The sequence below is a fragment of the Clytia hemisphaerica genome, unplaced genomic scaffold, assembly GCF_902728285.1.
Source record: "Clytia hemisphaerica strain Z4C2 unplaced genomic scaffold, Clytia hemisphaerica genome assembly, whole genome shotgun sequence".
NCBI classification, from domain to species: Eukaryota; Metazoa; Cnidaria; class Hydrozoa; order Leptothecata; family Clytiidae; genus Clytia; species Clytia hemisphaerica.
Window position 1 is genome coordinate 155100 of NW_027103917.1, and position 15450 is coordinate 170549.

Below are 15450 nucleotides of genomic sequence, written 5' to 3' on the forward strand. Positions count from 1 at the left end.
TTCCAGACAATTTCAGGTTTAAACACCTCTGAAATTCTGAATTTTAGTAGGATTTAAAAAGCTACCCCCATGGAATTCCAGTTATTTCTGACAGATTTTTGTATGTCCCTATGGAATTCTGTCACATATCAAACCTTACCCCCTTGGAACGGAAATGGACCTCCTCATCAACAGGGGGTATACGTTTTTTTTTTGGAAAAGGCCATTTTATAGGCTTCAAAATATAAAAATACCTGTAATCACGGAGGGCTTGAACTTTTTCTTTTGAAGGGGGCTGGAAACGAATGATGTCATTTTTCTTTGGTTCTTTGTTTTCTGATGGTTTACGACGCATTGATGATGCTTAAAATGAGTCATACATGAATATCAACCGATATTAACCTGCATTTGCGGTACACATGTGAGTTTATGAATTGTTGGGGTTCCTTTAGCTGAGACAGTTTAGTTTTCTTTGCAAAACAAATTGTGATCTCAAAAGCATATAGATTTTTTTCTGCAAATTCTAAAAAAAACTATTCTCAATCCTAGTAATGCAGTGGGGGGGACATAGTGTCAGCCCCCCCCATGAAATATGAAGGGCACCTAGGCCAGGTTAGGGAATAGGGGCTAATATTTTGCAATTCTTTGGGGTTACCAATTCATTTGGGGTACCAAGCTGTTTTGATGGAGGCTCTGTGGGCTGTGTATATTTTCCAAATTGAATACTTCAACATATTTCAAAATATTGAATTTTTTAACCTCAGCGCCCAGTTTCCCGCCCAGTTTCCCATCCAATTTTGATCTCGTTTCTTTTTACGTCACCTTTAGCTATATTTTTCAAATGTGACTGTTTTGATTTACAGCCGCCATCTTTATAACATAATAACAAACCACCCCAAAAATCATTAAGATTTTAGGAATGACAAAAGAACAAAAAGTGTCTATTCAAAAAAATTATTGGCTGAATGGGGGTACCTAACCCAAAGCAATTTCTCAAGGGGACCTAACTCGTTGGGTGAACCATGCTTCAATGGGGGCACCCGAAAAAAGGACTGAAACCATGGAGGATGATACTAAAGTTGGAGAATGTCAGGACCGTGGCGCAGACTGGACCTGAAAACCGACCCTATAAAGAACTAATTTTTTTGCAAAAAAGTTACTCTTAGCAAAAACTAGGACAAAGTCTAGGTCTATGCTGTTAGAGACATGCTAATCTTATCGCCTTTATTTATCGAAATTAAAATATTTATAATGTCTTTTATGATTTACTCAATGACTTATTCATATTGTTGTCATCAAGCCATAACCATAATCAAGCAACCGGCTTGAAAAAGAGAATAAAGTAAGGTCGTAATGGGGGGGGGGGTTTCATGGTTGGCGGAGGAGCGGAATCGGCCCTTTTTTCGGACGGAGTGGCGGAATTTGGCGAAAATTAAGACGGAATTACGGAAATTGGGTTCTCTGACGGAGACGGAAAATTAGACAATTTTAGTGCGGAAAAACGGAATTTAGCAAAAAAAATTGCGGAAAAACGGAATTTAGCAAAAAAATTTGCGGAATTTCGGAATTTTCGACAAAAATATTGAATTTCAAAGGAAATGACGGTGACGGAAATTTGGTTCAATTTAAGACAGTTTAACGGAAATTGGGGAAATAATTGACGGAATTGCGGAGTCGGGTACCCCCTGAAACCCCCCCCGTAATGAAACAAGCATTGAAGTCATTTTTTTCATATCTCTGAATAAACCTAAAATTAACTTTTTTATTTTTTTTTCTTCTTCTTCATTTTTCAATGACTTATTCATATTGTTGTCAAGCATTGAAATGAATTTGAATGTGCCATTTGTTTCATATCTTTGAATAAATCTAAAATTTACTTTTTAATTTTTCTTCTTCATTTTCTCAAGGAACTTTAATAAAAAGTTTCTTGATTTGACCCATCCAGTTTTGAAGAAAGTTTGTATATACACAAAAAAATGGTAAGTTTGAACTTGAACATTATTAAAATAAGAAAATGTATTATAGTTTTGATTTGTTAAATTACTTCTAAAAATGAAATTCACAAAAAGTGGCAATAGCTACGTACGACACTTTCAAGCCTAACATTTTTTCAATAATTTTAATTACAATATAGAATCTCCGTAACTAGAATGCACGTTATTCAACCCTTAGGGCGCGTCAGCTTTTCAGAGACTTTTGGTAATTAAAATACAAAGATAAGTTTCTGCTACGGATCGAGTGTGTTCATATTGGATTCGGAACGTTTCGGAGCAAGAAAACGAAGCAGTTCTGTTCCAATAAAAAAAGTGGAGCGAAACCGTTTCGATCTGTTTTGCTGTGCAACGTCTTCTTTTTTGACGTTTCAGATTTATTGACGTTTCACAACTATACATTGATAGCGAGCGCTTCATTAAAAACCAGGATTTTTCATTCCGTTAATTGCATAGAAAAAACGCGGGTGACGTCTAGCTAAACTATACGGAACCATTTTATTTTGGAGCAATACGGAACCGTTACAACTGCCTGTAGATGGTGCAAGTCTTTTTAACGACGGCGAGGGAGTGCTATTGTGATAATGTAAGATAGGCTTGTATTGAAGTGATAAGATAACGTCAATATAGCTTAGTTATTTGACTGACAAAAATAGTTTGCACTCCACCGCATAGACTCGGGAAACTGTCTCCCGTATGGAATCAAGTTTTCGTAGGGATATTTAAGTACTTTTAAGGTAAGGGTCGAAATGAGAGAGTGCACTCTAAGGGTGTTTAAAATTTTGGAAAATCTGACCATTTTTCGCTTTAACAGTAACAAAACTTTCAAGAAAATGCACCAAGATTGATTTTCACCAAAACTTCCTCAAACTCGGCTAAATTGTCTAAGGATCCAGTTTTGAGAGCCTATTTTTTTGTCTGCACAAACGGTAGTTTTCACAGTGAGTTCAACCCTCCCTGGGGTATTCTTGGCTGATTTTGAAAGCAGCCCTAAAAATGCCGGGCGCCGAGAAAACGTTTTCCAATCCCTTTAAAAGCCAATCAAGCGTCTAAGGGATGATAGGTGTATACCATAAAGAACCAGAAATTGAGTTTTGAAGAGTGGATCGAGTTATGGAGAATTTAATCTACTGAACTTGAAATAATCTTCCTTTTTATAAAAATTTCAGGAAACCATTGAATCAAAGATCTTCTACTCAAGTTTGATTCTCATTGCTGTTGGGTCAGTTTCAACCAAAAATCTCATCCTCGTTGGCAAGAATCAAAAAACATTTTTAACGCATTATACTGAATTTCACACACCCAAAATCCAACATTGTTTCTCAAAGTGTCATTACGATAAATCATGCTACTCTTTGGAGGTTGTACAGACTACATTATACCATTGCAAGTTCCATAACCAGTTCATTAAGCGATCAAACCGAACAACAGAATCGAACACAAATATCTACTCAGAGATACGAAGTTGTGACGATCTCTTCGATATTGGTATAAAGAATACAGGTGCTTATGAAATGAATTTTATGGGTGAAGGCAAAAAAATGATCCGATGTTATTTTGATGAAGATGGTGGCTGGCTAGTGTTTCAACGACGAGTTGATGCTTCAGTGAATTTCAACATTGGATGGGATTTCTATAAAAATGGTTTTGGTGACCCAAGAGGTTAGCTTTTTTTTCTCACGCCTTTCTTTTTTTGAAAGTCCGCCCAAAATTGGCTGTATAAGAGACAGACAGACAGACAGACAGACAGACAGACAGACAGACAGACAGACAGACAGACAGACAGACAGACAGACAGACAGACAGACAGACAGACAGACAGACAGACAGACAGACAGACAGACAGACAGACAGACAGACAGACAGACAGACAGACAGACAGACAGACAGACAGACAGACAGACAGACAGACAGACAGACAGACAGACAGACAGACAGACAGACAGACAGACAGAAATACCTATTATGCTAATAAATAAACTGGTTTTATTCTTTCTGTTAGGGAGCTTCTGGCTGGGTAACGATCTGATTCACGAAGTGACCAACCAAGCACAACATCAAATCAGAATCGTTCTGACCACTTTTACTGGAGGTGTTAGTATTTCAAAATATGATCACTTCGAAGTCGCAAGTGAGGCAATGAAATATCAGCTAACAGCAACTAATTTCAGTCAGGGGTTCGATTTGTTCAAAAGCTGCGATGGTATGTTTTTCAGTACAACAGATCGCGACAATGATATAAGGGCTGACGGAAATTGCGCTCAACGAAAAACACGAGGTGGATTTTGGTACGAAAAATGCGGTAACTTTTTTCCTAATGGTGTTTACTATGAAGAAAGTGATTCGTTTAAACCTGACCCTCATTTGTATCATGGCATTAGATATACAAATTGGAACAGTCTTTATACTTTGAAATCAGTTGAAATGATGATCAAAAGAAAAGAGTAGCGCATGATTGGGTAGCTTGAAAACCTGGTACTGACGATAGAAGAGAACTTTGGAATTCTGGACTTAACATGACAAATTTTTTCTAAACAACCTTATTGTAGATCCTTTCGGAGAGGCAGAAATGCCTGCGAAGGGGAATTCATAAAATATATAAATAAATTATTTGCAGAATTCCATATTCCGAATTTTCAGATTTTTTAAAAGTTCCGTAACTTAAGTAAAAGCGGCCATTATATGGAAACATTCAAATTTGCAGAAACGATTCCTTATGCAAATCCAACGTTTGCTTCCATAATTTTAAGAAACCTCGACTTTTCATCGAGAAATAAAACTGATGGCTCAGCAAATGTCTGGTTGCCAAAGGAGAAGGGGGGCACTTAGGCAAACGGAGGGTACAGTATGTGCCACCCTTAAGGGTACATTTTTTGGATTTCCAAAGTCCCACTAAGGGTCGGGAAAATCAGAAAATCAAATTTCAGTCCCACTAAGGGTCGGATAAATAGGAGAATTTCATCTTTTCACCCCCAGAAAGATAAAAATTTGGTCAAAATGGGTCGTAATTCACAAAATCTTTCTTTGTTTTCTCTATTTTAATCCCAGTAAGGGTCCAAGGTATGGTCGAAAGTCGGGCGGCACCCCCCCCCCCCCTGGCAGCTCGCAACCCTAGTACCCCCGGGTACTGAATAGTCTCAAAAAAAAAATTCTTTTATCATGAACAGCGTAAATAAACATATTTTTATAAGTCTTCAAAACAATGGAAATGGAAAAAATAGCACAATATTTTGCAGTGAGGATTGGTTTAGTTGGTTGTTTTCAGTAGGGAGAAAATTGGAGGATAATTTCCCATGCTACCAGGGACGATAATTTGGCCAATTTGTCTGTGAGAGGGGGTGTTTAATTTATGACCAAAAACTCTCAATTTCTTTCTTGTAGTTGTAGATCTTGAATTAGCTTTCATCTCAACAACTTATTTTTCCCAAGCAGTTTAAATATTAGGCGAAATTTTCGACTTAAATTCGTCTTGTTAATTATTCAATGACTTATTCATATAAGTTGTCATCAAGTTAGTTGCATCAGCCTTAACCATAACCCAGCAACTGGAAGAGAATAAAGTAAGCTAATAATGAAACAAGCATTGAGATGAATTTGAATTTGTCATTTGTTTCTCTCAATAATAAATCTAAAATTAAGTTTTTAATTTGTTTTTCTTCTTCATTTTCCCAAGGAACATTTAATAAAGTTTCTTGATTTGAATCGTTTAGTTTTGAAGAAAGTTTGTGCACAAAAAAATGGTAAGTTTGAACTTGGACATTATCAGTCAGAACCACTACATAGAAATGGCAACTATTACCTTAATGGATAGAGTTTCCGAATCAGGAAGTTAACCAGTTATTCCCGATCGGGAATGTGACCTCTGTGCACTCCGGAAACGGTCGTGGAAGGTAAATAACTGATGCCTATTGTAAAAGAGGGTGAATAAATACCTTTCACCGGGTAGTTAAGAAATCCACCGGGTAATCGCTTCTTAAATCTACTTTCACCATTCCCAATTAAAAACTTCTCTATTTGGAAACTTTTTCTCGATCGGGAAACAAAAATCTGCTTTGTTTACAAAATTCTATTTCCCGTTTGGGAACGATGAAAGGTTCGTGACCAAAACGGGAAACAAAAAAGTGATGAAATTTTCAATCTGGAAACAGTTTCCTTTTCGGGTTATTTTCAACTTCCCGTTTGGGAAATATTTCCCGTTAAGGCAATAGTTGCCATTTCCATGTAGTGGTTCCGACTGATTATTAAAATAAGATAATGTACTTTCAAAGTTTTGATCTGTTGAATTACTTCCAAAATTTAATTTATTCACAAAAAGTGGCAATAATACTCTAACGCTTTCAAGTCTAATTTTTTTTCAATAATTTTAACTACAATATAGAATCTCCATAAATAGAATACAAGTTTTAACTAGGAGTGCGTCAGCTTTTGAGGAACTGGTAACTAAAATACAAAGATAAGACAATAAGATATTTCATCTTATCGGCGACCCAAAAAATATCTGCAATCTGATTGGTTAAAAAGAGTACAATATATCTTGTATTTTACATGTAAAAATATAAATTGACGAAAAGATGTTGTTGCATTGTAGCGGTAGCAGCAATCTAACGTCACTTTGCTACAAAAGTGCCCTGCGCTTTTTTCCAACACAAAAAGTGCATTTTTTGGGTCACCGATAAACCAGTTATCAGACATTTGCTCGTACAATATGGAAATATTTTACTCGTTCCGTATTTTCCGTATATTTTCCTCGCCTAAAGGCTCGGAAAATATTGTACGGAAAAATCTCGGAACTCGTAAAATATTTCTCATATTGTACTCGCAACTGTCCGATAACTATTACATATTTCCAGGATTGAAACATCATATTTTCAAAATATTTCTAAATTTTGGAAATATCATATTTCTAAAAGTTGGAAATACTTTGAAAATATGATACTTAAATGAATTACAGATAATATAAATATATAAAATATAGAAAAGTCATATTTACATATTTTAAAGATATTTCCAAGGATTGGAAATATCTTATTTCGCCCAGTGCTGCTTTTCTGTACTTGCATTCTTCCTTTCATAAAATTCTAGGAAACTATTGGATCAAAGATCTTCTACTCGAGTTTGATTCTTATTGCTGTTGGGTCAGTTTCAACCAAAAATCTCATCCTCGTTGGCAAGAATCAAAAAACATTTTTAACGCATTATACTGAATTTCACACACCCAAAATCCAACATTGTTTCTCAAAGTGTCATTACGATAAATCATGTTACTCTTTGGAGGTTGTACAGACTACATTATACCATTGCAAGTTCCATAACCAGTTCATTAAGCGATCAAACCGAACAACAGAATCGAACACAAATATCTACTCAGAGATACGAAGTTGTGACGATCTCTTCGATATTGGTATAAAGAATACAGGTGCTTATGAAATGAATTTTATGGGTGAAGGCAAAAAAATGATCCGATGTTATTTTGATGAAGATGGTGGCTGGCTAGTGTTTCAACGACGAGTTGATGCTTCAGTGAATTTCAACATTGGATGGGATTTCTATAAAAATGGTTTTGGTGACCCAAGAGGTTAGCTTTTTTTTCTCACGCCTTTCTTTTTTTGAAAGTCCGCCCAAAATTGGCTGTATAAGAGACAGACAGACAGACAGACAGACAGACAGACAGACAGACAGACAGACAGACAGACAGACAGACAGACAGACACAGACAGACAGACAGACAGACAGACAGACAGACAGACAGACAGACAGACAGACAGACAGACAGACAGACAGACAGACAGACAGACAGACAGACAGACAGACAGACAGACAGACAGACAGAAATACCTATTATGCTAATAAATAAACTGGTTGTATTCTTTCTGTTAGGGAGCTTCTGGCTGGGTAACGATCTGATTCACGAAGTGACCAACCAAGCACAACATCAAATCAGAATCGTTCTGACCAATTTTACTGGAGGTGTTAGTATTTCAAAATATGATCACTTCGAAGTCGCAAGTGAGGCAATGAAATATCAGCTAACAGCAACGGGTTTCAGTCAGGGGTTCAAGTTATTCAAAAGGTACGATGGTATGTTTTTTACTACAACTGATCGCGACAATGATATAATTGCTAAAAATTGCGCTAAACTAAGAACACGAGGTGGTTTTTGGTACGAAAAATGCGGTGACTTTTTTCCTAATGGTGTTTACTATGAAGAAAGTGATTCGTTTAAACCTGACCCTTACTTGTATCATGGCATTAGATATACGAATTGGAACAGTCTTTATACTTTGAAATCAGTTGAAATGATGATCAAAAGAAAAGAGTAGCGCATGACTGGGTAGCTTGAAAACCTGGCATTGATAACTCGTTTGCAGAATATGGATTTTTCAGATTTTTTAAAAGTTCCGTAACTTTAGTAAAGAGAATAGAGAAGTGGACCCTTCGATATCATCGGACCTGGCTCTATCCCGGGATAGTTTCCTACCCCTAGATGGGGAAATCATATCGCTTACCAGACATTGTACTGTGCTCACGACACATCAGAGCCGTGCTGTATCGATGATGATACTCGCACAGTACGGGAGAACCTTGCGTTCTCGCAGGTACTGAACATATGAGTGCCATTATGGAAGCAAACATTCAAGTTGGTAGAAACGATTCCTTACGCAAATCGAACGTAATTTTAAAAGTTACGTAACTTAATCAAACTAGAAAAACCTCGACTTTTTATTAAATTTGGATTGATGAATCAAACTGATGGCTTCATCAAAGATTTGATCGCCAAGGGAGAAATAACAGAGATCTCTCCCCGCCCCTTATAGAATTTTTTTGAGAAAACAGAATACCCGTTCTGAAGTAATATCCGGAAAAAAGCGTAAGTGAACTTATATGAAATATCTGTTTTTTCAAATGACAAAATATTTCAATTCTTTTTAAACCTCCCGTTTAGCGTTCTCAATATGTCATAAAAATTAGAAATTGTTGTGTTTTTCTTTTCTTAAGAAGCAATGATACAGGATGTCCTGAAAAAAAAAGTGGAAGATCAAAACATCTCGTGACGTGGATATGATCGTGTAAATATGTTTGTAAAATTGCGTATTAACAAAGAGAAACGCAAAATTTCTAATTTTTTGCATATCTGTTTTGATTTTCTCCTTTTATCCGTAACTTAGACTATTAAAATTGTCCTCTATAACGCTGCAGCTAACCCTCGCCTTACGCTCACTACGCTCGCTCAGCATAAACGTTATAAAGTTATTTCCAAACTTAACTCACGGCTTTTTTCTAGATTATTACTATATTATTAATATTATTGTTATTATTCGACTTATTTCAAATTTGCAAGCACGAAAAAACGACTGTCTTACAGTCTACCTGTAATTAGTAAATAATTTTTTGCTTTTTTATTAATACACAATATGTCTGTTCCGATTTTTTTTCGGACACATACATTGTATATAAATCATCCTCGTCATTAGAGGTTTGCACTCATCTTATAAATAACGTTATGAACAATGAAGTATAAGCCCGAAGGGCTAGAATCGAATCTCTAGCCTTTCTCAGGCAAGAAGAAGTGAAGCCTTAGAATATGCGCCGTATTTTTGACGACGGATTAAATCTAGCAATTCCTTTGTTTTTGAGTGATATTTTTTTCGAAATTCAGCGGTAAGTTTTAGTTTCAATCTATCATTTGTGTAAAAACCAGGCGGGTCGCGCTAGGCCACGCAACTTTGAAAAGATTTGTTAGCTTCAAATCCTACCAAGGAGATTCGATTCTAGCCTTTCGGGCTTATACTTCATTGGTTATGAACTCTTTGTTGAAAAAAAGTTTGTACCTTCATCTTTGAAACAGTCTTTGTCATTTAGACGTTATTTTGTGAGTGTATCAAGGAAGTAAAGTTTTTCTAAGTTTTTAAAATGGCTAAAACAGAATGGGCCAGCACTTTTTGACATTACATCCGGGGGAAAAAACAGGTGACAGGTATGTGCGAGCCATAAGGGTACCCGTTTTCATACCTCAAAAGTCACTCAAAGGGTCCCAAAATCACTAAAATCGAAAATTTCCATCTAAAAGGGTCACGATTTTCGAAAATTTGACCAAATTTTGGGGAAAATCATTCAAAACTTTGACAACAATCTCTCAAAGTGTCTCAAAAATGTAATTTTTTTTCACAAAGGGTCGATTTTCGATTTTTGGCTGGGACATAAACATATAAAGATCGTATAATTGACAAAACTTTTGCGGAGAAAGGGAACGGAACCACCGACCACGTCACCACGTGAAATGTTACATCTCTGACCTCCCCAATGATATAACCGTTCACTCCTTCATCGCAATGAAGAAGAAGCAGCCATCAAAATCAATCTTCTTGTTAATGCAAAAAAGACAGAATGTATGTCATTCAACCAAGCGCGCATAAGTTTAATAAGACAGCCGTAATGACGGCTACAAACTCCTGTAATTGTCAGCTTTTAAATAAAAGGGTCAGCCTTTCTTAAAACATCTAACATAAAATTTAAAAGAGTATATCCTAGTGAAAAATCTACAAAATAGCCTTGTCCAGGGGGTAAACTTGCTCTGTTTTGGGGTAATTTTGCTCCATTTGAGGGTAATTTTGAATGTCCAGGGAGTCAACTGATGCTTGTCCGGGGGGGATAGACCTGCTGTCCAGGGAGGGAAAGTCATCATGTCTGGGGGTAAACTTCCAAAAAATGTTATATCCTCCGCAGTCCCCATATTCAAATTTTTTCTGGAAAATCCCATGAACAACAGACTCCTCATGTTCTCTAGGCATTTTTTCAGAAGAAAGGAAGAGCTGCTTAGCGATCTTATCCTCTGGCAACAAAATCACGGTTTCAAAACACGTGGCAGGGAAGGCATATCCTGACCAACTATATGAAGATCCGGCCTGCTTAAAAGAAGACCTTCCGGTGCTCGTGAAAGACCGTACAAGGTGAAAAAATATCAAGTCGTCAAAAAGATTAATTATTTGAAAATCGCAAATCCCATTCATCACTTATGAATTTTTAGTTGACCAGGAGGCTTCCGGATCTGGTTGTGTCGTAATTAAATATTTCAACCCGAAAATTAATGAATCAAATTATCAAGACTTACTATTAGACAAAAATTCTTCATCGTTTTGTATGCGATTTTCATATCCCATTTCTTTAGTATCCTTTGCATCGTCATCTTCCTCATCACTTGGTTTCTTCAATATCAATGCAATAAAAAGTGCTAATCCTAACACTTTCATTGGTTGGGCTATAAAAACATCTTGTATGAATGATAAAAAGAATGTACTGAACCATTGACTTGATTTCTCTTTACCGAATTGGAATCCATATAAAACGACAAAGAATGCTGCTGTAAAAGATGCTAATATGTTTAACATCCATGCGAAATATTTCATCCACCATGGTAGTTTTCGTTTTTGTTTTTGCTTCTTTTTCAATTTTGCTTCACGTTCTTTTTCTTGTTTTGGTGTGTCCAGTTTGAAACCGATTTCTGTGTCTGAAATAACAACGAAAACAAGATAGTAGGATGTAGGAGCAGTATTTCTAGCACGCTGCTCTGAAGCAAAAGCTCCCTAAGAAGATTTGGAATCAAGAGAAAAAAGTCAATTCCGCTCAAAAACCATGAAAAAAAGATTTTTGAAGGTTCAACCGTCATTAACGGAAAATATCAAGAGGTTGCTGACCTCAGTGTGCTTGAGAGCCTTCAAAATTTCTAGACATACACTGTTTACTTCCAGTTTATATTTAATAAACCCAACTGCAAATGGTATCTTATGAAATCGCTTCCTTCTTTCGGTCGCGGTGTACCCTTAGACCTGAACCAAGGACGCAGCAACTCACGCTGCCTTGTTTTTTGACCCCACTCGAATAAAAACACTCGGGATTGGTATTTCTTCATGGCGTATACGGATATTTGAAAATCAGTTACGTAGTTACGTAGTGATGACATCTAATGGACGATATCGGCTTAACGTGAAAACTCAGATTTGACCTCCGAGAATTTCCCACAATGCTTTGCGCGGAAAAAAGTTCAAGGTGAAATTTTTTCCGCACAAAGCATTGTGGGGAATTCTTGGAGGTCAAATCTGAGTTTTCACGTTATTAAACCGATATCGTCTATTGGCTAGGAAAAATATCTGGAAAATAACAATCTCCGTAATAAATTTTTCGAGTACCGTTCAACCTGACTTACCCAAAGAAATACATTCTCTTAGAGTTGTTGTACTTTCAGCACTACCAGATGTCATGGTGGATAACCGTGATTCTCGACCACTGTCTGGTTGCGCCATTATGTCAATCAACGTTTCAGGGGGTTTGCTTACGCAACAAGTGAACAATTCTTTGAATTCATGCCAGATCCAAAATGAGCGTGCTTTTCGTTTCGCCATATCAGCGGGTGCAGGCTTTGGACCGATACTTCTGAAAACACCTAGTTGTGTTGTTCAAAGAAAAAATATATTCAGCAATGGATTTATCATTTGAAAAGTAGTGGTGATTCAAAAGAATCAGAACATCGCGAAGGCACAGATAAAGTTTAGATGATTTTAATTCTTCCTGTATGTCCTCTATCAAAGAAATAAAGGAGCTAACAAATAAGCTCTTAAATTAACAAATACAAGACTTTCTGAATTCCCCTACAAAGGGTCGAACTCGAAGTAAGAAATACCAGTTTGCAGGCAAGGTTGCCTCAACATATATTGTTAGAAAGACAACGTCGTTCAACACACTGTTACAGCAATTTTAATCTTTTTTTTCATTAGAGTTGATCGATAATCGACTTCTTGTTAATATAGATAAAAAATAAAATTCCCTACTTACCGACAATGAGGATATTGATGGGGAAAATAATGAGTGTTGTCATGACACCTATACCGATCTGCGATGGCGCAAATGCAAACGGTCCTGAATATTATATTTAAAAAAGTGTGAATCAAGATCCGCATGTTTTTCTTGAAGTAAACTGACAAAATTGGGCCATTCCATTTTATATCCATACTTGGGGGTGACGAACATTTCCAGAGGGTAATCCGAGAAAACTTCTACGGGGTGTTTTTCATTTTTCCAAGGGGGTTAATAGTTATTCTTAAACTTCCAGGCGGTAAAAGACGGATTATATTTCTTCCACACTCACTTTAAGGTACGAAAAGAATTTTCCTCAGGGTATTTATGCAAATTTTGCCATTTTTCAGAGATTAGCTACACATTTTCAATTTTCTTTTTCACTTGATAAGGTTCGTCAACCCCCCTGTATGTTTTTTTAGTGGAACAGACCATTACTCAACTTTGTTTATTTCGGAAACGTTAGCAAGTTCTGAAGGTATGTATTGCTGCGTACGGGACATCTTATAATAAAACAGGGATCAACACATTTCAAACAGCTCAAACATTCACATGGAAAAGCTTTTTGGAAAAATCGTAAAGCAAAAGTTTTCTGGGTAGAAAATATTATCGAGCTCAGATGGGAGATTTGGCAAGGCAAATGAAGTTATATTAATTGAACCCATTGGTATTTATTTGAAACTGTAGACTCCTTATCGAAGTTTAAAAAAAAAGGTTGTACCCAACAGTTCGGATTTAAGAAGTATTGCCCTTTGCTTACCAAATTTATTTTTGGTAGGTAGGTAAAACTTCCTCGAGGTCTTAATAGTCTGAATCGCAGACCTCTACAAAATCCCAGGTAGTATAAGGAGTACGAACCAATTAGTGGATGCTTTAAAAGGCTCTCAGTGGTTGTCAATAGTCAAGAACGTATGAGAATTTCTGCTCACCTAAATGATAAGTAGTCTGGGCACTAGCTTCGGCCCCACCCACTTCGAAGAACATCATGCTTGACAGCATTGTGAAATAGAGTAAAGTCAAGCAACACGATAATCTTTGAACACGAGTGAATCGTGATTTCGCTGGTCGAATGAAAATGCTAAACCAAATGTGTTTATCTGTGATATTCCGTTGTGTTGTGCTATAAGAGGATAGAAAAATTATAATAAATTACCAATTAAAATTAAATTTGGTATTGTTTTTGTTACGAAGAAGAAGTATTCATATTAATTAGTTTTAGAACGTTTTGGAGCAAGAAAACGGAACAATTCTGTTGCAGTAAAGATTGTGAAACGATACCGTTTCGATCCGTTTTGCTTTAACGTTTTCTTTTTCAACGTTTCAAACTTTTGGTATTAACACAATTTTTCAGAACCGTTTTGTTTCAGAGCGACGTCAAACCTCAATGTGCAACATATGTCCATGATGAAAATGGCCAAACAATTAAGAATATGCTAAGAATATCACCATCATAGAATTTTGCTACTCAAGCTAAGAATGCTATTTTAGAGCATTTTCAATTATAAATTGTCAATTACCCTCAAGTAAGGCTCACTCCTTTCACAAAAATTTTATGCTTGAGACGTGTCCATTATTTTATGTCCATTCCAATATTTTAGGATGATTTTCCCAAAAAAAGTTAAGAATATCCATGATGAAATGGATTTACATACACCATTCTTATAAGAAAAGCGTGTAGTCTACTTAGTGCAATTGTGTAGACGATATGATCGTATAGAGTATATGATGATCATGTCTATGTCTTAATGTGTGAACATGGTATAAATGGAATAATGAGTCCAACCTACCTGTAAAAGAGATGATTAAAACTTTTGACTTCATCAGGACCAGCAATAGGGATTGTTCGCTCTAATGATCCATCCCCTGCTTCGACAGCTATGACGTCATCATTGATGAAAAGATATTTACGATCGGCATTCAAATCATGAATGACAACACGTGACAGGTTCCACGCTGGCGATTTACCTGCAAACAAAAGGAGTGATCTTTAAGAGTAAAAAAAAGTTATTGTAACTCTTAAACTGCAGTTGACTCTCTAATTCGATCTTCAAGGGACCAAGAATGTTTTTCGAATTACAGAAAATATTTTATACTAATTTCTATCTGAGGGGAAAGACGTAAATGTCATAGAAAGATTCGATTAGTAGATGTTCGAATTAGAGAGAGTTGACTGAAAATCGAACTAAAACATGAAATTTAGATTTTTCAATTAGCAGAGAGATTAGATTTAAAAGACTAATTCCGAAAAATCCAGTTAGGAACATTCCTTAAACCAAGGTTAGCTTATCTCACTCTCTCACCAATAGTATTTAACATAAAATAGCCAGAGCCAGGTTCTTTGGCTACCGAGCTTACTGTCGCTTTTGGTAAGATTCCACTGCTACTCTCTGTCTTTGAAAAAACTCTTTCCAATCTTTAACCGCGCGGCTCTCCCGGAAAATTCCGGGCTACTCTCTGGTGAAAAAAGACCTTTTTCCTAAATCAACACAAGCTATTTTCCGTACATCTTTGAAAAAAAATTTCTTCCAATTTTCAAACGGCGCTTCAATGGTGCTTCAGACTCTTCCACTCGGGTAAGTTATGGCATGTCTCAAAGACTGAAAATTACCATAATTTTTAGATCGCATTAGTC

The 15450-nt window shown here is 36.4% G+C and overlaps 2 protein-coding genes across 2 annotated transcripts in view; one reads left to right on the forward strand and one right to left on the reverse strand.

Moving 5' to 3' along the window:
* The window catches only part of LOC136809295 (polycystin family receptor for egg jelly-like), a 58861-nt gene that overhangs the window by 9273 nt on the left and 34138 nt on the right, over positions 1-15450 (reverse strand). Inside the window, exons 31-36 of the mRNA XM_067065812.1 lie at positions 14606-14783; positions 13748-13938; positions 12798-12881; positions 12172-12408; positions 11080-11475; positions 234-342 (exon numbers count right to left, since the gene is read on the reverse strand). Of these exons, the coding sequence (XP_066921913.1) occupies positions 234-342; positions 11080-11475; positions 12172-12408; positions 12798-12881; positions 13748-13938; positions 14606-14783 (1195 nt within the window). The remainder of the gene's footprint in view (positions 1-233; positions 343-11079; positions 11476-12171; positions 12409-12797; positions 12882-13747; positions 13939-14605; positions 14784-15450) is intronic.
* On the forward strand, positions 1884-4513 carry LOC136809299 (ryncolin-1-like). Its single transcript, XM_067065817.1, has 3 exons — positions 1884-1958; positions 3140-3632; positions 3973-4513. The coding sequence occupies exons 1-3, from the start codon at positions 1956-1958 to the stop codon at positions 4416-4418; spliced, it is 942 nt and encodes a 313-aa protein (XP_066921918.1). The 5' UTR covers positions 1884-1955; the 3' UTR covers positions 4419-4513.

Coding starts and splice junctions, on each gene's coding strand:
- LOC136809299 (XM_067065817.1), top strand. Junction 3,633..3,972: donor TGGTTTTGGTGACCCAAGAG/GTTAGCTTTTTT, acceptor TCTTTCTGTTAG/GGAGCTTCTGGCTGGGTAAC.